This window comes from Parasteatoda tepidariorum, chromosome 1 (genome assembly GCF_043381705.1).
Source record: "Parasteatoda tepidariorum isolate YZ-2023 chromosome 1, CAS_Ptep_4.0, whole genome shotgun sequence".
Taxonomy (NCBI): Eukaryota; Metazoa; Arthropoda; class Arachnida; order Araneae; family Theridiidae; genus Parasteatoda; species Parasteatoda tepidariorum.
The window spans coordinates 33,426,805-33,446,946 of NC_092204.1; the positions used below are offsets into that span (position 1 = coordinate 33,426,805).

The 20,142-nt window shown below is 27.7% G+C and overlaps 1 protein-coding gene across 1 annotated transcript; it reads left to right on the top strand.

The window, feature by feature from the left end:
* The first annotated feature begins 35 nt into the window (after positions 1–35).
* On the top strand, positions 36–14,736 carry LOC107442677 (protein Loquacious). Its single transcript, XM_016056304.3, has 7 exons — positions 36–249; positions 2,292–2,605; positions 3,215–3,396; positions 5,221–5,327; positions 9,714–9,966; positions 12,910–13,088; positions 13,742–14,736. Exons 2-6 carry the CDS (start codon positions 2,304–2,306, stop codon positions 13,044–13,046), a joined length of 981 nt encoding a protein of 326 aa, XP_015911790.1. The 5' UTR covers positions 36–249; positions 2,292–2,303; the 3' UTR covers positions 13,047–13,088; positions 13,742–14,736.
* The last annotated feature ends 5,406 nt before the right edge of the window (positions 14,737–20,142 follow it).

Sequence of the window (20,142 nt, forward strand, 5' to 3'; positions counted from 1 at the left end):
TTCAGTGGCAATGGTATTTCGCATTATACAGAGCCAGTAATACTTCTACTTCAACTTCCAAACGCCGGACGAAATTTTGTCTGAAATTTTCAATTTTTCTCCATAAATTTAAATCCTTTATCATTTAATACATTTTCATATAAATATTCGTAAACATGTCGATAAAATATATACACTAAGTATAGAGATCAATCGTATTCAAAACACAGTTTTTTTAAGAAAAGTTTTACTCTTTGATCTTGTTTTAAGGTAGTAAAAAAATCTTTGTGATTGTTAGAGTAATTTAAAGTCATCTCAGACAAAATTTATAATTAATTTTAAAATGCCAATCTATATTTGAACAAAACTGTTTCGTTTGATGATGGTATCTGTGCCATCTGTTTAAAAAAATAATAATAATAATGATTTGTTTACAATTACAGCCAAACAAAATATTTTTAAACTCTGTCTTTATTTTCATATGAAAACGCAATTAAAAGATGTAATTCATTTTATTGAAAGATAAATACTAGCAGTGTAGCAATATAACAGTGTAGCTATTTATTTCGTACACTTATAATTTGTTTTCATCCATTGAATTTCCTCTATTTGCTAGTGTATTAAAAAAATTTCATACACATTAATTTTCTGACTTTTACTTAAAACTCATAACTAAGTTTCACTTAGTACTTGGTGCTATGAAAATAAGTTTTGAATAATTGTAACATATACTATCAATATATGTTTAATTTGTTGTTTTTATTTTTCAGTCGTATTTTGGAGCACTCTTTATTTAATTTGTTTAATAGGTATATATTTATAATCTAGTCATACAAATTTGTGATTTTTTTTTAATTAAAAAAATATGTAGGATTTCTAGTTGAAATTTAAGTAAAGTAGTTGTCAAGCAAGTGGCTGTATAACCTATTTAAATTTAAAATTTTATTAATTTAAATATAAGTTTATACTTTTGAGCAACATACATTATATTTCATTATTTTTATTTTTTTAATTCATTTTATCATATGAAAATATTATATTCATATGAAAGAGTTAACTTAAAAAATTGAAAAGTTTATTTATAGAAATATCAATAAACTTATTTTGAGATTTTAAAGACTGGTTTCTTGTACAACAAACAAAACACTATTTTTTTTTTTCATGGTTGTAGGCTTGAATAGTTGTTTTTAATATTAAGAATAATTTTAATTTTACTGTTATTTGAAAACAACCCACTATTCACTTTTCTTATTAGATTGTGTAATTGTTTACTGACATATTTGATTACACAATTATCATAGCATAATAAATTTTTTAGATACTGTTTAATATTATAATATATTTTCTAATAAATAATTTACAATAACTAATTTTACAAAAGTTATAATACAAATATTAATAATTTATATACCTATTTTAAAAAAAGATTTAAATATTCATGTAAATGTATTTTAAATAAAATATTAATACATGTCATTTTATTTCTATCTAATAAAGTATTATTTAAAAAGTGTTTTATTTTTTTTAAAGAAATCCTTTTTTTTCAATTCATTGGAAAAAGATTTTTTGATATTAACTCTTAACGGACCAATATAAACTTGAATAGTTGTTTTTAATATTAGGAATGATTATAATTTTACTGTTATTTGAAAACAACCTTTATTCACTTTTCTTATTAGATTATGTAATTGTTTACTGACGTAAATGATTACATAATTATCGAATCATAATAAATTATTAAGATACTGTTTACTATTATAATCTATTTTCTAATAAATCATTTATAATAACTAATTTTATAAAAGTTATAAAATTATTGATAGTTTATATGGCTATTTTAAAATTTTTATAAACGATTTAAATATTGATGTAAATGTATTTTAAATAAAATATTAATATATATCTTATTTAATAAATTGTTATTTAAAAAGTGTTTTTTTTTTTATTTGAAAAGAAATCCTTTTTTTTAATTCATTAAAAAAGCTTATTTAATAACTCTTAATAGATCAATGTCGGCATAAAAGCTATATGGCACTTTCACTTACTGGGACAAAATGCCAAATCATTTGGCGACAAACCAGTTTATTATTTTCATCATTCTCATAATTACAAATAATTTAATTATGAATTTATTATTTATATTATGCAAATTGTCCTGGGATGTAAACTTGAAATACTTCCGGACCGTTAATAGTTAAACTGTATTTTAAAAATGTAAGCTATATGTTAATTTGAAATATATATTTTTTTTAGTATACATAAATTGCTTTAGTTTAAAGATATATAAATAATTATAAATTAATATTTTTTAGAAAATAAGAGACATGACTAACACTGCCCAGAAAACTCCCATCAGTCTTCTTCAAGAATTATGTGCACAGAAAGGAATGACACCAGACTATAAACTCATGTCTGTTGAAGGGGCAGTTCATGCACCTACTTTTATGTACAGGGTTAGTGTCAATGAGATAATTGCATCTGCCACTGGACAAAGCAAAAAGAAGGCAAAGCATGCTGCTGCAAAAGCTGTTCTTGAAAAGCTGCTTTCAGAAGAAGGTGGTTTTAAAGAAGGTTTTGTTTCTGATAATGTGACTGTTAATGCAGAATCTTTGAATGAAATTATTTCGTAAGTATCTGCAAGTAATAATTTTGAAATTTCATAAATTATTTATGATTGCAAATGGAACATTTTACAGAACCAAATTTGTTATCTACAGCTTTTTTATAGTGATATTTTTTAAAATGCCAATGAACTGTTTAAAAAGGAAACCAGGAAATTACACACATTTTTGTTAAAAAAAATCCATGAAACATTAAATATAATAATGTAAAGGTTACTTTAATAGGTGAATATTGAGTGAAATAAATCTTCCTGGTTTTCAATGAACATCAATTAATTGTTATTTAAAATACTTTCAAGTTATAAATGTTTGAAATCCAAATTATTGCATTGTTGCTTAACATTTTAGACTTATTCTTTCAAAGTTTTGGCATATGAAAAAATTTTAAAGCAGCATTGTAATTTTTTTACTCCCAAAACTAGAAAAATTTTACTAAGAAAAACTGATGTCTTTTTCTAATCTAACATTTGCTACTAAAACTTTGGATTTAAGTTTATTTGCATTGAAATCATATGATCGAAACTTTCAAAATTGAAGACTTAATACCCTATCTTCACTTGTTCAATGTCTTTGATTTTAATATTTGCTGCAACTAAAAGTTATCATTTTCATAGGGAACCACTAGCTGTCCCCATTGCTGAAGAAAACGCTGCCGATAATCCTGTAGGAGCATTACAGGAGCTTTGCATGAAACAAAGGTGGCAACCACCTTATTATGAGACTGAAAAAGCTACTGGACTTCCTCATGAGAAAGTATTTTCTATTCTCTGTATGGTTGACAAATTCACAACTTCTGGTAAGAGATGTTTATTTTATTATATTTTTTGTTCTTTTTTTTTCTACTTTGTAACTTTCAATAAACTGAATTTTTTTCGCAAAATTATCATTACATTTATTTTTTCTATTTTTTGTTTTCCATAATGTAAAACAAAGAAATCACAAAAATATATTACTTATTTATTTTTAGATTAAATTTTCAGTTTTTTAAATACAGTCAAACCTCAACCTATCCTTTCTGCATCTTTCACTTTCCCGTATATGTAGGGTTCGTACAGACTCCTTATACTCCTTGGAAATAAAAAAGTCTCCAAGTAGTACTTGGAACTACTTAGATTTCCAAATTACTTCTCAGAAACTCCTTAAATTATTGTGTTATAAAAATGAACTTACTAAGTATGGTGATGAATTTGCTATCCAAGCTGGGAAACTAAATGACCACATATTCCATGAAACTGACTTTGCTTGACTATTAGATTTTGACTTAGCTGTCAAAATCTAATAGTTTAAGAACTTTAAAAGAAAAAAAAATTGAATTGCAAGAGTTAGAAGAAAAAAATTACAGCAAATAGTTTTACTTTTTTTGTATAAAATTTTTTAGATTTTCTTATGTATTTAAATTATAAGATTAGTAGGTTTTTATGGTAATCTTTTACATCTGTACTTTAACAAGATTGATTAAAATATTTGAATAAAAATTAATATAAAATTAACTTTATTTATTTTTCTTGATGAAGTTTAACAAAGTCGAAATTTATTTCAAAAGGGCTAGAAAAAAATATCTTATGCAAAATATACATTTTTGTAAGCTCTTTATAATAACTGCCTTTTAATTTTTAAAAAAAAAACTGTTTAGTTATCTTTTACATAAAGTGTTTACATTTTTGATAAGTCCTTAAATTTTTCGACTCCTTGGATACTCCTTGGATTTCTTCTTCTGATGTCTGTATGAATCCTGCGTATCTGTCATCTTGTGACAGCTCCATCACAAATGCTATTCTTATAATGTTAATATCCTTTTTGATCGTTTTTTAAACTACCAGATTACTGTCCCTATCGTTCAAAAATTCTACAGACATTTTCCAAAAATATTGATGCTAATTTGCTTTGAGAGGAAGAACTGTAAGTCCTGATGCTAATGATGAAGAAGTAAATGAGGATTTTTTACAGAGGAGGAAAACGTCATATTTGATGTTCATGCATCAGTTGATGAAAATGTTGAAGCTTGTGGTATTAACCTCTGGAAAAATGGTTGCTGAAGCTTAAAGAAGTGCAATGTGATACTGAAGAAAACGATGGATTTAACCACAATAAAGTTTTCAGCATTTGAAACAATAAGGAACTTTTTGTACTCATAGGAACTTGCAAGAAATGATCGGCAATTTGTTGCAAATTTCGAAAATTTATTGTTTGCACTAAAAAGAAAAGATTGTGTTCAAACTAAAATTTCCAAATAATAAGTAAATGTGTTCCGTTTTATCTATTTTTCAATAGTCAAAATTTATGCATTAAGTGTATAATTTTGTCAATTAAAATTTTTTAGACTAATTATTAAGTTATTTTCAAATCCATTTCTTCTTTATAGTTATCCATATATTTTTCTGTCATTATTCTATATTTTAAGTTGACCTAGTTAGTTGAATGGTGCTTTGGAAAACAATCGAGGTTCTGCTGTATAAATATATTATATTATTAAATCTCTTATTGTCATAGAAATACTATTAAAAATAAATAATGTTAGAAAAATCTTAATATTTAAGTTCTACTGTATAAATATATTCTATTATTAAATCTCTTATTGTAATAGAAACAAACAATGTTAGAAAAATCTCAATTTTTATAGGTGAAGGAAAGAGTAAGCGGCTTGCAAAAAGACAAGCGGCTGATAATATGCTGAAAAGATTGACTGAATTGAAAGTCATTTCTCCTGATGAAGAAGAAGCTGTAAAGGTGAGATTATTTTAAATTGCTGAATCTAATTCGCCAGCATTGTACATGATGTCCTACTCATGATTTTTACCTTCTGTAATTTCTACTTTAAATGCATGTTTTTTTAAAAAAAATTTTAATGTGTTGTTCATTTTTAAACATTAGTAAGCCATGAGTTTGTGCATAGTTTTTACTCTTTCTGGTTTTAAGTTTAACCGTTTAATTCCCAGAGTTGACATGATTTAAATCACTTGTTCTTTTTTAATTCTGAATCATTATATCAGTATGTTCTGATATTCTTTAAAATCCAATTTCATTGACAATGAAGATTTATGCAGAATATAATCGAATGCATAGCATTTTTAAGTAGCTTTTAAAGATGCTTATTTTCGATTTTCATTTTTTAAAGCCTTTAAAGGTGCTTTTAAAAAGTGCTTAACTTTTAACGATTGTTGCCATAAATTTTGCAAAAAGTTTATTCTTATCTCGCCCCGCCCTATTTTAGGGCATACGAGAGTTGATAAATACACAAATGATACCTTAAAAATACATAAATCTCTAAAAGTTACATCAACAGTGAATATAAAAATCTGAATATCTAAAATAATGTTCAGTACAATTCTATAAAACAAGTTAAAACCAAATAAAATAATAAAGTAGTAAAAAGGTTAAAAAAAAAAAAAAAAAAAACACAAAATCACCCAAAAACCAATAAATGTTAAAACTTTGCAGGAACATGCAAAACAGTGATAAAATATAGAAGTTAAAATTCGATAAAGAGGTTAAAAGGCAGAACAAGTTAAGAATCAAAACAATCAGTTAAAAGTTGATAAAAACAATGCTTGTTAAATTAAAAATTTATAAAAACAATACAAGTTAAAACGTAGAGAAGTTTAAAATGAAATTAGATAGATACACAAGACACCAGCAATAGTGTTCGCAGGCTCCGAGCATAGTTAAATGTGGTTCAGAGTGTCCTCCAATGTTACCTTTATAATTTGTTTAACTATGTTTCTACAGACCAACTTAGCAAAGCATTGGTGCAAATTTTGTCCTGCAAAATGGTTTCCACGGAGTGTCTGGAAGTGTGGGCAGTTCAAGATCAAGTGTTCGATTGTCTGATTGTCCCCACAGTAGGTACAATTTGGGTTTTTATTGAAAAGTCTATTTTGGTATTCTCCAAACACCCCGTGTCCAGTAAGTAATTGGTTTAGGTAAAAGTTGGCCTGTAGTCGTTTGGTGGAAGGGTCTTTAAAAAAAATATAGGTTTGTCGACCTCTCTCGGAGCTCTGCCATTCTGTTTTCCATCTATTTAGGTTGTTGGACTTGATGATTGTTTTGATCTGGGCCTTGGAACTTGGGACCTCTAAATTGATTTGGCTGAGACTGACGGCTTCCTTGGCTGCCTGATCCGCCTCCTCGTTGCCTAGGATACCAATGTGCGCCCTGACCCAGTTACATGTGATGTTTGGTCTCCATAGTTGTTTAGTATTTTCTGTCTCTTTGTTATTTGGAGTTGGGTCACTTAGGGCTTGCAACGATGAGAGCGAATCAGTGAAAAGAGTGGCGTCCGGGTAGTCATTTTTAGCCAGCCAATCAAATGCACTTTTAATTGCCATCAGCTCAGCCATAAAAATACTGCAATTGTTGGAGAGTCTAATGGAGTCCGCTTTAATGATTATCCCATTTCTCTTGATGATAATTCCATAACCGGTCTTGTGCTTTATCCTACTTCCATTATCGGTCTCTTCGGCGAACTCCACTCTTGAACCATCCGTGAAAATTTCCAACCCCTCATTAGTGGGGAGTGACCTACCCCAAGGCACCGAAACAAACTTTGAGGGGTGTTGCCTTACTGGTCGTTGTTCCAGTGCAATCGAGTCCAGAGAGTGGCCCAAAACTATTTCCAAGTCAGCCAACCCCCAGCCCCAGGTCAATCTTTTTGTGCTGATATCTTCAAGAATCTTTAAGTGAATAGGTATCACTCCCGCCAGTATCTGGAGGGCCTCCGTACTTGTAGTAGAGTAGGCTTTTGTTATGGTAATCAAGGAGGATCTCTGAATGGATTTAAGCTTGTCATTGATTTTTGTATTATTGCGATACCAGACACTGGCGGCGTAGAGTATAATTCTTTCGGTCGCCCTGAGGTAGATGATTTTTAAGATCGATGGTTTGAGGCCCCAAGTGGCCCTGGCCACCCGTCTGATGAGGTTGTTAAAATTGTTCACTCTCTCTTTGATCTGATTTAAATGGGGTATCCAGGTCAGGCCCGGGTCGAGCACAACACCGAGATATTTTAGCTCCCTGACTTGCTTAATTGTTTGGCTATGATTGACACTCATTTTAATACGTGGGTGTCTGCCGATTCTTTTTTGGTTCTTAGGGAATGTTAGGCAATTAGTTTTTGAATCACTGAAACTCAGTCTGTTTGACTCGGCCCAGGCTGAGAGATGAGTGAGACAATGGGTAGCCAGCAGATCAAATCTATACAGTATCTGGTGTCTCAAGAGAAGTAAAATGTCATCTGCAAAAACAATCAGTCGGCTGTCATCTTTTTTAAAATCGCTAAAACCGCTAAAATCAATATTGTTAAAATTGTTAAAAATCGTATTGACATATACCAACCACAGCACCGGTCCCAGGGAAGATCCCTGCGGAACCCCCAACGACGTATCTTGTTTAAATAGGCACTGACCTTCTTCATCTATATATGTAACCTCTCTATTACTTAGGAAACTCATGATAATGCTGACAATATTATCTGGAAGGTCAAGTTTAAAAATTTCGGACTTCAAAATCGACCAGTTTGCATTATTAAAAGCATTATTAATGTCCAGAGCCACCCCTATGCTGTGTTTGTTGTTTGCTTTAGCCTCCTCAACAAATTTGACCAGCTCCAACAATGCGTCGTAAAATAATATAAATTTTGCAAAAAGCTAAATTTTCACACATTTTCTGTACACATTGTACATATAACATGTTCTGTACATTTTTACATTTTATTCCACAATCCCTTTCGGCGTACCCTAGTGTACAAAAATGTTAATCATTTAACATGTTGGATGAATTACTTATGAGTCCACATGCTACACTGCTGCATTTTGCTTGAGATTCCCAATTTCAAGCTTCATCTCTCGCCCTCTGAAATCGAACTTAAAACCTTTAGATATTTTCTGATCATGGGAACCAACTAAGCATTGCCCAAGTTTTCAACTTTAGCAACAATAAAAATTTCTTGTTAATTTTTTTTGCTGGTGAAGCGCCATTGTTTTTGCAATTGCCAAGTTAAGAATTTCTCACACTGTTCTATATCTAAATCAGAATCACGATCTTGACTTGGGGATTATTCTCTAACTATGTATTTTCATCAGATAATTTTTTAATTTGGAAAGATTTTGTCAGAGGAAGCATCCCCTAATTGTATAAAATATTTTAAATTTTTTTATATTGTAGTGTTATTGTGCTAAATTATTAAAATTTTCACTGATCCTGAGTTCTTTTATGACGAAAAAAAATCTCAGCAATTTTTAAGGGCTAGGTTGTTAAAAAATATGAAGTGAATTATTTTTCACTATTTTAACATTTAGCAAATGCAGTAAAAAATCTTATGATGTTCAGCTTTGTCACTTCAGAAAACTGTAACTCATCTCTTTATCATTTGATTAGAAACAATTGAAATGAAAAACGGATTTGCTTTAACAAATCTGAGATTTGTTAAATAGAGACCATATAATAATTTACTTGTGACAAAAAAGTTTAACTTCAAATACTTATAGTATTTACAATGCAAAATTATTAAAATTCTTTTCAGTCAAGCCATTAAAGAAATACTGAATCAAATAAAGGTTTTCTAAGTTTGATTAATTTTTTACACATCTATGATCAATAATATTATCAATAATATTAATCTTGTATATGTTTTTCGTAAGTGCACTTTTATGATTAATTTTTATTAAAATCTGAAAAATACACCTAATAACAATAACTTTGCAAAAGTAAAGTTAAACTAGTTGTAATTCTGAATTTTTTTTTTTTTTTTTTTTTTTTTTTTTTTTTTTTTTTTTTTTTTTTTTGCTTACTGGAAAAAAAGTAATTATTACTTTAAAAAATAAAATAAACAACTCAAAATGGAATAGAGCCATTTTAAAAGCAATTTGTAGTATTTTTATTAACTGAGAGTGAATTTTTGATTATGTAATTTACTAATTTACTAACATGTCAACGGATTTATTGATCTGATCTGACTCAATCAGACCAGATGGGAATTAGCAACAACAACTAATTTAATAACAAAATTATAATTAATTGTTTGTACTAACCTTTCCTGCATTGCATAAAAATTGTTTTAATTTTTTAACTTAAATATTCTACATTTATAATTTCTTTTATCCTTTTTTATATTTACAGAAGTTTGAAGAATTAAAAATATATGAAAAAGAAGATCCAGATAGCTGCCAAACAAATCTGCAGAAGACCTACTCCAAAAATGTTTTAAAATTCCTGAAAGATTTGAAAACTTCAAACAGTTCTTTCCTTCTTGCTTTACAAGATATTGATCTCCTAGATCCAAATTTGGATTGCACTAAATTGTTACAGAATATTGCTGCAGAGCAAAACTTTGATGTTCACTATATTCCTATAGAACAACAAGGCAAAAATGGTAAGTTATAAACAAATTATTAAGTATTCTCTATGTACAGAAATGCATATTATCATTCACATGGCTCTTGAAATACAATAAAAATTCAAATTTTTGAGTCTGGACTATATGGGAGAGTGGTTATCGACAATGTCAACCTTCAACTATGAAAAGGTACCCCATCATAGATTCGAGTTAACATGTCTTATATACTAGTGAATTGTAGTTGTAATTTTGTAGTGGTACCCTACAGTACTCCCCCACCAGAATTATAGCTGTGAGAGAATTCGATGGACGGATACCACTAGTTGATTCATTGCTGTTTTGTGAGAGGCCAGGACAGCTGTATTAAGATCACCATACTTTTTTTTTTAGTGCTGAATGTGAGAGCTGTATTAACTTCACGGTCGTAGTCGCTCCTGTGTTGCCGTTAGCAGTCTAGTGTATGCAAGCCGACGTTGTGCTTTGTTACCTTCTAGAGTTTTCAATTACGATCTAAATTTTTTTTTATTTTATTCATGTAAAAAAATGTTGGTTTGAGAATTAAGCTCTAATTTAATTAGGCTTAAGCTCCGTTTTTGACTGTGTTTTCATTAATCACTGGAGAAAATAATCCTATATTTTTGTAATCTCGTGCATTACTCGGATTTCTGGCTTTTCTTTTTGTAATAATGTTTTATATATATATATACATAAAATTGAAAAACCACACAGATTTAATGATAAAATTGTTGCAAAATCAAGCTAATGTGATCAAAAATTGAAAGGTGATTACTCATTAGCGCAATTTGAGATACAAAAATAGTAATTCGTGTAATATATCTGTTTTAGAAAAATCTTGATTTTTAAACTTTTTTAGAAATCCATGGGTGTAATTGCGGAAAAAGTTATCAAAAAACATGTGAGCTCAAATGTGAACAAAATTGGCACATAATTGAACCTTTGCATCTAAAAGTTATTATTTAATCAAATGCTCGATTCAAAATTCATTTACCATACCCTGGATTTCAGAAAAACATTTAGAGATCCGTTACAATAATTGCTGAAAAACCACATGCGTTTACAATGTAATTGGCACAAAATCAAACCTACTGAAAGTTGAACACCGTAAAGCACAATTCGAAATTTCTATTACATAATATTTTAGGCAAATTAATTATAACTGTCCGCAGCAATCATATAAACTTTGTGCAGCACTTGTTGTCTCAGAATTTTTCTCGATCCTTTTTCAGGTCTCGTAAACTCATAAGTTTTAAAGAAGTTTGCGTCCCAATTTATAAATTTTAGTGAAAAAGAAATAAGCTATGTTATACCTTGTTGCGTGTGACTGCAAATTTTCAGATATCATATCAAGCTTGAAAGCTTTTGATGAAAATTAATTTCTCAGGCATCTGTTATTAACACAACTGATAAAGAATTTCCCATGCAAGACCAAATCAGGTACTTATGTTCGAAATATAAATATGTAAATATTCTGTAAAATAAGGCTAATTATTTTGATATTGAATACTTATGGACATATCAAAAACATAGTTTCTCTGAATAAACATTTTTTTTTTTTTTTTTTTTTTTTTTTTTTTTTTTTTTTTTGGAGTGATTTGGATTTCTGACTCTGAAAATATGGGGGAGTAACCACAATCTGGGAAATATGGTCCCCATAGTTTGGTCTGGAGAGCAATCCAACATCTGGACCCCCTAAAGTTAATTTTGCTTTTGTGTATTTCGCCGTATCTTGAGAACATATAAAGCAAATTGAAACGTTTTCACACAATTTTAAAATTCTTTTTTCCAAAGATAGTTCCATCAAAAAAATACATTTTACTAAATATTTATTATTATTTTATTTGATAATAATTAAATAAAATTTTGAATTGTAAGGTATACAATTTCTTGCATCATTTTAAAGTATGAAAGTTTACATGACAAAATACAAAATTTTAGTGAAGTCGGTCAATCAGTTCCTGAAAAATTGAGTTTTAAATGTACGACTTCTTTAAAATTCGATTTCTCAGGAATTATTTGACCCATTTTGTACAAATTTTATATCTTGCCATGCAAAATTACGTATTTTAAAATTATGTAAAAAAAAATTTACATTTCAATTCAAGATTCTTTTGTAATAAAATAATAAAAAAAATTAAATATTTACTAAAATTTATTTTTTGCATGGAATTGTCTTTGGATAAATGAATTTTGTAATTGTGAGCTAAAATTTTTCAATTGACTTTAAAAGCTCTCGATATATGGCGAAAAACACAAAAATTAAAGTTATGGGGTCCAAACTTTGGATCACTCTCCCGATCAAACTATGGGGACCATATTTACCAGATTGAAGCTACCCCCTATATTTTGAGGGTCAGAAATTCGAATCCTTTGAGAAAAAGGTATGTTTATTCAGAGAATGTGCATTTTTGAGTTTGATTTTTTAACTTTAAATATATAATTAATTAACATATTTGAGGTCCCCCCCTCGAACCATTNCCCCCCCCCCCGCAGGAACCATTAAGTCCTAGAATGTGATCATTAAATCGAAAGTTATTCAAAGTAGTCTCTCTTTCTTCTTTTTATTTTTTTTTTTTTGTACCAAATTTCAGCTGGAACAGGGGGAGATTATAACGAACATTTTTTTCAAAATCTTGAAGCCCTGAGCATTTATATTTAGAAAAATTCTTCCTCAATCCTCCAATAAAAGATCCCACATCAATTCTTTGACATTTAGTCATGAGATCTGAAATGTCCTTTTCAACACTTCCTCTACTACATAAACTTTGTCTCCTTAGCAGCAAATCAATAAATTTTGCCTTAGGACTTAATTAAAGGGTTAAAATATATTATGTTGATTTTAAAAAGTTTCATATTCAGTGAGTTAGACTCGCATCATATATTAACTTTTTAATTAGATTTATTTGAACTAAGTTTTAATTCTATCTGCTTCTATTTAAATAATGTTTATATTTCTTCCAGGTGATTTTCATTGCTTAGTACAGATTACATCCTTGCCAGTTGCTGTCTGTTTTGGCACAGCAGCTACCAAAGAAGATGCAAAAGTTAATTCTGCTCGCAATGCCCTGAATTTTATTCAACTGATGTGCAAAAAATGATTTTATGGATTAAATCGGAACTTGTAAAACAATGTTCTCCAGGTTTGTCTTTTCTGCATTAAAGAAGGGGTGGAAGTTTGACTTTTAATGAATTTCCATCTTTTTTTAAAAAAAATCAAAGTTTGTTTGGACAAATTAAAAATTAATTCACAATAATTAAGAAAAATATTTAACTCTCTTGGATTGAGCTATTTTTTTCTTTATTTTATCATGATCTTTGAACTACTTTAGTTAGTTTAGGTATGCACTTGAACATAATACTTTTTTCTCTTCTGAGAGTAAAGTCATAATTTTATTTAAAAAATTGAATGAGTGAGGGGGGGATACCTGATATTTAATCTGTATTACATATTTATATAAAAAAAAGTCACCTAATATTTATAATATCTAACAATAAAAACTTAATAATTCTTAAATAAGGTGAGATTATTTGTTATAATTTTATTTATTGAGTAAAAATCAGAATTTTTTTTTATATTTATTCTATTTTTGTGGAAATTTTGTTGACACATTTCCATTAAAAAAAATTGCTTTTTTTTATTTTTAAAGTGTAAAGATCATTGTTTAATCTTTTTTTAAAGAAAACTTGGAAAATACTTCTTTTATTTAAAAAAAAATTTGTTCAATTTTCACTCTTGTGTAAGTGATCATTAGCTATATAATTTTGTTCTCTAATTAAGACTATTCTATTTCAGGTCTTTGACATGTTAAAATGGAATGCACCCCAGCAAATGAAACTCAAGTCCGATTGGTCATTTTTAATTCTTTGATCACCCTAAGGGTTATGATACTTCCAACTAAACTAAAACTTTTAATTATCTGATGTATAATTAACTTATTTTTATGTAATTCAATGCTTTGTACGTTATTGGTGTGCCTTTTGAAAATCACAATACTGTTTTGTTTCACTACGTAAGGTATACTATAATTGAATATATAAGTAGAAAATTGTAATATCTACTTTATTTAAATTATCAGACTAAAACAATTACTTTTATGTTATCATAAATCAATTATTTTCTTAAAAATGAAAACAAATTTGATAATATAAGATTGCAATGTGATATTTTTTTGTATTATCATTTACTGTTAAATGCATGTAGTTGTTGTTGTTGTTTTTTTTTTTTTTTTAATTTAAAATTTATTTGTAGCATCTATATTTTATTTAAAATGATATGCTTTATATACTGCAAAATCAGAAAATATTAAGAATTTTGGAGCAGATAAATTAAAGGTTTTGTAAAGCTACAATTTCTAACATTTTATCAAATCAGTCATTATCTCTTTAATCAAAACTTTATTAACATTGAAAATTATGGGAAAGGAAATTAATATAAATCATTTACAAAAATTATAAGTTTTCAAATTTGTTTTTAAAAAAGTGCTCCAAAGACATTTAAAAACAAAGTCATTGTTTTTGAAAAAAGGGCTGCAAAGTCATTTTATATTTATAATTTATGCCAGTTTTTTACCTATTTATAATCATTTTCTCCTTGGACAGAATCTTAATTATCTATCTTAAACAGCCAAGATAGTAAAATTCTCAACGAAAATTTCCATGACGAGAATTGATATTTTGAATTGAGTGTCAGACAGGATTTAACAAAGTTTTTTTTTTTCATACAAAAATAATGTATGATAAAGATTTTATTTTACACTCACTGATGCAGTTAAGTTCACTACTTCTTTTTTGAAACAATTAAATGTCTCACAATGTTCCTTTATAAGTGCATGTCTATCAATTCGTCTTGTTTTTCTTTGTATGTTTCAATTATACAAAAAAAATCTTTAACTTCAATTTTAACATATTGATTTCTATTAAAATGAACAGTGATCCTCAATGATGCTTATCATATTTTATTTAGAATGTTAAATTAATTACTGCAAATTAGTTTCTTTTATTTAGAACCGGGCATTATATTTGAAGGCTAAGTATTTAATCGAATTTTTATTCATTGGCATTCTTAGTTTTTTTGTAATGTTTTTTCTTGATATTTTATTTTTTATTGTTTTTTTACTGATCATTATGAGTTACGTTATGGTTCTTTTTTTATTTTTTTTTAATGTTACTTCTATTTTATGCAGTAGGAGGAATTCTTTACAATTATATGGTAGCAATCAATGTGTTAAATGTCTAGATTTTCTTTAAAATATGTATTTGATTTACTGTAAGAAAAATTGCTATTTTTATAATAGTAGAATAGTTTATTCTACAATATATAAAAAATAAATATGAGAGTGAATCAAATAAAAATGAGACCTTTTAAATAGCTTTTTAATAAAATTTAGCTTACAAAAATTACAAAGTAATTTTTACATAACTCTTTTTGCAGAATTTTTTATTTAATTTATTATAAAAAATAAAATATACTTAAATTTATTCAACAATACCTTGCAAGTCAGTCAGACTATACTTTAAAGATAGGTCAAATGATGCTAAGCGTTAACTAAGAGAAAATTTTCTATGAAGATCATGTAATAGAATTGGAAATCTTTAAGATTTCAGCTAGGCATCCTTGCATAAATTATATGTGAGTATGATTCAAACAGATAATTGAGCTTTTGGTTTAGATAATTAGCCAGTTGGTTTCACTTTTTGACCTAAAGTCAGCAGTGTTCCCAACTTTTGTTACAAGTAATTATTCATCTCCTTATGCTTTGAAATTATTTTTATTTTTTAAAAAATTATGACTGGGAAAATTTTTTTTTTGTTTTTTGCACAAGTGTGTTAATTGAAAAAAAAAGTTTATATATATAAAGCAGCTTGCTGTAATTTTTGTAAATATCTTTTTAAAAGGTCTCTTTCAAGTACTCTCTTGTAGATAAATGTATCTACTTATGAAAACATGTTTCTTTCAAATTTATATGAGCTGCTTTATTTTATATTGTTTTAGTAAAATTTTAACTTTTAAACCATTAACTGAACAAATTTGTTTTATTTTTTAATAAAATTACTTTCTCATGTATTTAGATCTAACTTGAAATTTTGAATACTTAATGTGTATAAGTAGAAAAGTTTATTGTTGTAGGTTTTTGGTAAAATTTGAATTTCCTATTCAAAACATATCTCTCACTTGGAAGGAAAAAAATTACTCTAATTTCTAAGAATTGACTTTGTTTTTTCAATTTTTCCTTACTCTAATGTTTTTTTAAAGAAAAAAATTTATTAAATGCCCAAAACCAGGCATTAATGCAGATATGAATATTTAATTTTGATAACTTATTTTAACGTTTAATTAAAATAACACAGGAAAAGAAAACTTGTATTGATCCAGAATTTTAAAATAAATGTTTGCACAATAAAAATTATGTAATTCCTTACCATAGAATTGGTTTTATTGGTAATTCGTACAGGGTAAATGAATAACTGAAGTTTTCAAAGTGAATGGCATCATTAAAATTCTCCTTTTGTAGCTGGATATTTGATCTACAATTTATAATTTTTGGAAGTAAGGGCCGGTCATAGAGGTTTCAATGGCCAATGCATAGTGATGGTGGTTTGTCCAAGAAATGCTGTTTTAATGTTGTAATGATGTGATATATATGTTGTAATTCTAAGTCATGTACATATATTGCTCACAATGTATTTTTCCTGCATCTAACTCAATGTGTCATATGAATTTTAATTTTGCATGTTTTTATTAAATATGTAATTTTTGTTAAAAATTCATTGCAGTTTTTGACTTAGATAGCATTTGCTTGAAAAGATTATTTTAAAATGATGAACTATAATAAATCAATGAATTATTTATCAAAGATATAGATTTTTAAATTGTAATTTATTGTATTAATTTCTGCTATTGTAAAAAAATGGATTTTATAGTTCACATAGCGTTAAAATAAAATCAATACTAAAATCTCTTTGAGTTTTGTCTTTCTTTATCAATATTCTAATATTCTTGCAAAATAGTATTCAAATATAGAGGAATTTCCGATCTTAAAATAATTCATTTTGAATTGATGTTCACTGTTATTAAAAACAGTTTTAAAAGATAAACCCAAACAGAGGTGCTAAAATTTATCTAGCATTTGTTACAATTATAATTAATTATATGTTAAAAAGTATTTCCACAATTGCGTATTGTTGGTCATAGAGGTCAAGGTTCCACAATTTCATGATCAACCCACATGAATGGGGCAATGTGTTTAGCATTGTGCTCCAACCACATTATCTGTTAGATAAATAAATAATAGGAGTTTTTCTGGGTTTGATCTTTAGTTGATCGTTCATAATAGAATTTTAAATAATTTTTTTTTTTTTTTCATTTTGTGAATCTAGTTTTTGGTGACATGGTGTTTTCGCACATCATTCACTTGCTTCATAAACTACTAGTGTTCGGCCTGTCTTTTTCATTTGTTGTTGGTAGGTCGTGATGTCATCCCTTATATGTAGTGCAAGGGCACTTAATGTTATATGTCTGTTTTACAAGTTAATGTTTTTTACAAACTAAGTTTTCCTATGGAAAATTCCTTTCTGTTTTAATGTTAGTATCAATTCACATTAAGGTTCTTGTGGCTATTTACTTCCCAGACAAGATGGTACTCATCGATCTGAAGTTGGTTGGGCTTCAACTTAACACAGGGGTATAAAATTAATACTATGAATTAGCGGTCACTTACAGGTGACCATTTCATTGAAAACGATTCAGCATTTTCCTCAACATGGTAATTAATAAAAATGCATTAACTGTAGTTCCTAATGTATTTTTGAATACAATGCCATTTTAATTTTATGCTAAGAAAGTTGATATTGAATATTTTTATAAAATTATAAATTACATATATTGCTGAATCTGTTTTCGGAAGGTTGCGTTAAATTATTAAAATACATATAAACAGTGGCAATTATCTAACGTTAAGTTTGAGTTTTGTAAAAGTGGCCTCCAAAACTGAAATCGACCCTTTTTTAGATGCATGCACTGTGCCTTTTTTTCTAATTATTTATAGACATTTCTGAGAATATGTTTTTATTTTTGTTTTCTCATTTTAAAAAAAAAATTTAATAAAAAGATATACTCAATAAAAAAATTATTATACATTCTAATATTTCCTTTTTAAAGATAATACTAGTTTTTTTTTTCTTACTTTTCCGTTGCATTTATACTTTTCTCAGAGTGGCTACCAATTTTTATAAATCCGGTAGCCTGTCTAAGAGCTCTATATCAAATCTCAGACCTTCACAATGATAGCTCAGTGCCTTAACCTCTGAGCTATTGGCTAATATTTGGCTAGTGTCACTAATATATTTTTAAAAAAAAATTTTAATAAAAAGATATACTCAATAAAAAAAAAATTTATTATACATTCTAATATTTCCTTTTCAAAGACAATACTAGTTTTTTTTTTTCTTACTTTTCCATTGCATTTATACTTTTCTCAGAGTGGCTACCAGTTTTTATAAATCCGGTAGCCTGTCTAAGAGCTCTATATCAAATCTCAGACCTTCACAATGATAGCTCAGTGCCTTAACCACTGAGCTATTGGCTAGTGTCACTGATATATTGCACATATTTTAATTATGTACCATATCCCACGATTTTATACATTTCCCCTTATCCAAATCTCTGAAATGAGGAACATCTGTTGGCAGGCTCTTTCATCTTCCATTTTCTTTGTATTGTTGAGCAGCAGGATAGTTGAATTAGTAACAACAAAGTGAAAAATAACTGATGCATATCTTAAAAAATAATTTTTCCCAGTTAACAAGTTGGTTTGGCACACAGAAAGATGCACTATTTATCTTAGGTCTGACAATGAAAAGCAGTTCATTCCCTCCATACAAAATTTTTAGCTTTGTGCCAAGAGTAACATTTTTACAAAAGCAAATCAACATGAATATTATCATTCAGTTTTCAACCACATTTATTACCATTCAACGATTGACTCAGAAAGAGCTCTGAAGTGTATAATGGCGTTCTTGTGAAAGTGTACTGGAAGAAATCACTAACCATCACAATGTTTTTGAAAGAAAATTAAATAATTGGGAAAGTCAAATATTTGTTTTATGCAATATGCTCATTTGTGGAAGGTTTTCTTATGCTGTCTTCCTATCATGATTTCCTTTTTTGACAATGTTGCAGATACCATGCAGCTTCCACTCCCTAAATTAGATTTGACTATCAAGTTTTTTTGTTACAGTAAATAAAAGAGTAGATTCAGTTAATATGTGAACTATTATTTCTTAAAGAATCCTGTTTATTCAGTAGTTGTTTTTTTTTAATAAAAAAAACACCTGATTTTTAGGTTGCATATTTGATGCTTAATTTTAATACATTCATTAGTTAATTTTTATTGTGCATAAATGAAAGTTTTTCTTTTTTTTTTCTTTCAATTAATGGGTTTTTCTGGTATGATGAATACCAGAAACCTTCTACTGAATGATCCAGTGCCGCACAAATAGTTAATTTAGTGCTCATTTAAGTTACTTTTTTTATGTACATGGTGTTAAAAACAGTAAAATGTAAAATTTTAACATCTAAAATTTATATATATACTGTACAGAACCCGTTATCCGGAAATCAGAAAACCGGAAAACCAAAAAACCGGAATGAAATTAGATACATTTTCGCGCCATTTTAAAAAAATATTTTTTTTTTCCTCATAAGATTTTAGGATTTTTTTTCTTCTTTTTTGAAAGATGTTTACCTTACCATCATTTTGGAAATAATCATTAGTGTATTACNTTTTTTCATCTAAAATTTATATATATATATATATATTTTTACAACCTACTTTCAATTTTTTTTTCTTTTTAATAATCTAAAATCCTAAATAACACACATCTAATATTGGTACATTACTGATAATTTAAGTGAAAATCAAATCAGGAGATAATATTGACATTGGGCAAAGCTAATTATGTATTTTCAGAAACTTTGAATAAAAATAACATTAAATATATATGAAGTTTAAAATTTTTGTTAACTATGTCGTGTTTTCAAATTAAATAGATAAAAGACAAATTAAATTTGGAGGCACAATTAATAGCATTCTTCAAACAAATAGCTACCAAATTAAAAAAGAATTGAAAGAAAGACAAACTTTTCACTATAGATAAAAAAGTGTCTTAGCATCGTAAAATAATCAAAATCAACAG

Coding starts and splice junctions, on each gene's coding strand:
- LOC107442677 (XM_016056304.3), top strand. CDS start 2,304: ATGACTAACACTGCCCAGAAAACTCCCATCAGTCTTCTTCAAGAATTA. Junction 2,606..3,214: donor TCTTTGAATGAAATTATTTC/GTAAGTATCTGC, acceptor TCATTTTCATAG/GGAACCACTAGCTGTCCCCA. Junction 3,397..5,220: donor TGACAAATTCACAACTTCTG/GTAAGAGATGTT, acceptor CAATTTTTATAG/GTGAAGGAAAGAGTAAGCGG.